This window comes from Tupaia chinensis, unplaced genomic scaffold (assembly GCF_000334495.1).
Source record: "Tupaia chinensis unplaced genomic scaffold, TupChi_1.0 Scaffold138060_1, whole genome shotgun sequence".
NCBI lineage: Eukaryota > Metazoa > Chordata > Mammalia > Scandentia > Tupaiidae > Tupaia > Tupaia belangeri.
In genome coordinates this window covers 1,112,922-1,113,254 of record NW_006197961.1, presented here as the reverse complement: position 1 = coordinate 1,113,254, position 333 = coordinate 1,112,922, and the positions used below count along the sequence as shown (strand labels likewise).

Genomic DNA, 333 nt, shown 5'->3' with positions numbered 1-333 from the left:
GGGGCAGCCGCCGGGGTGGTCGTGGGCGCCGGAGGCGGGCGAGGAGCCGGGGGCAGCCGGCAGGGCGGGCAGCCCGGGACTCAAAGGATGTACAAGCAGTCGATGGCGCAGAGAGCGCGGACCATGGCCCTCTACAACCCCATCCCCGTCCGACAGAACTGCCTCACGGTCAACCGCTCCCTGTTCCTCTTCAGCGAGGATAACGTGGTGAGAAAATACGCCAAAAAGATCACGGAGTGGCCATATCCTTTATCCGAAACCCCCGGCAGCTGCGCCTCCCCCTCCTCCCTCCGCCTCCCCTCTTCCAGACTGGGAGAGAGACCCGGGGGTTGA

At 66.1% G+C, this 333-nt stretch overlaps 1 protein-coding gene across 1 annotated transcript in view; it reads left to right on the top strand.

The window, feature by feature from the left end:
* The first annotated feature begins 10 nt into the window (after positions 1-10).
* Positions 11-333, top strand: part of CACNA1A (calcium voltage-gated channel subunit alpha1 A) — a 335,330-nt gene continuing 335,007 nt past the window's right edge. Inside the window, exon 1 of the mRNA XM_027776775.1 lies at positions 11-242. Coding sequence (XP_027632576.1) covers positions 88-242 — 155 coding nt within the window. The 5' untranslated portion in view covers positions 11-87. The remainder of the gene's footprint in view (positions 243-333) is intronic.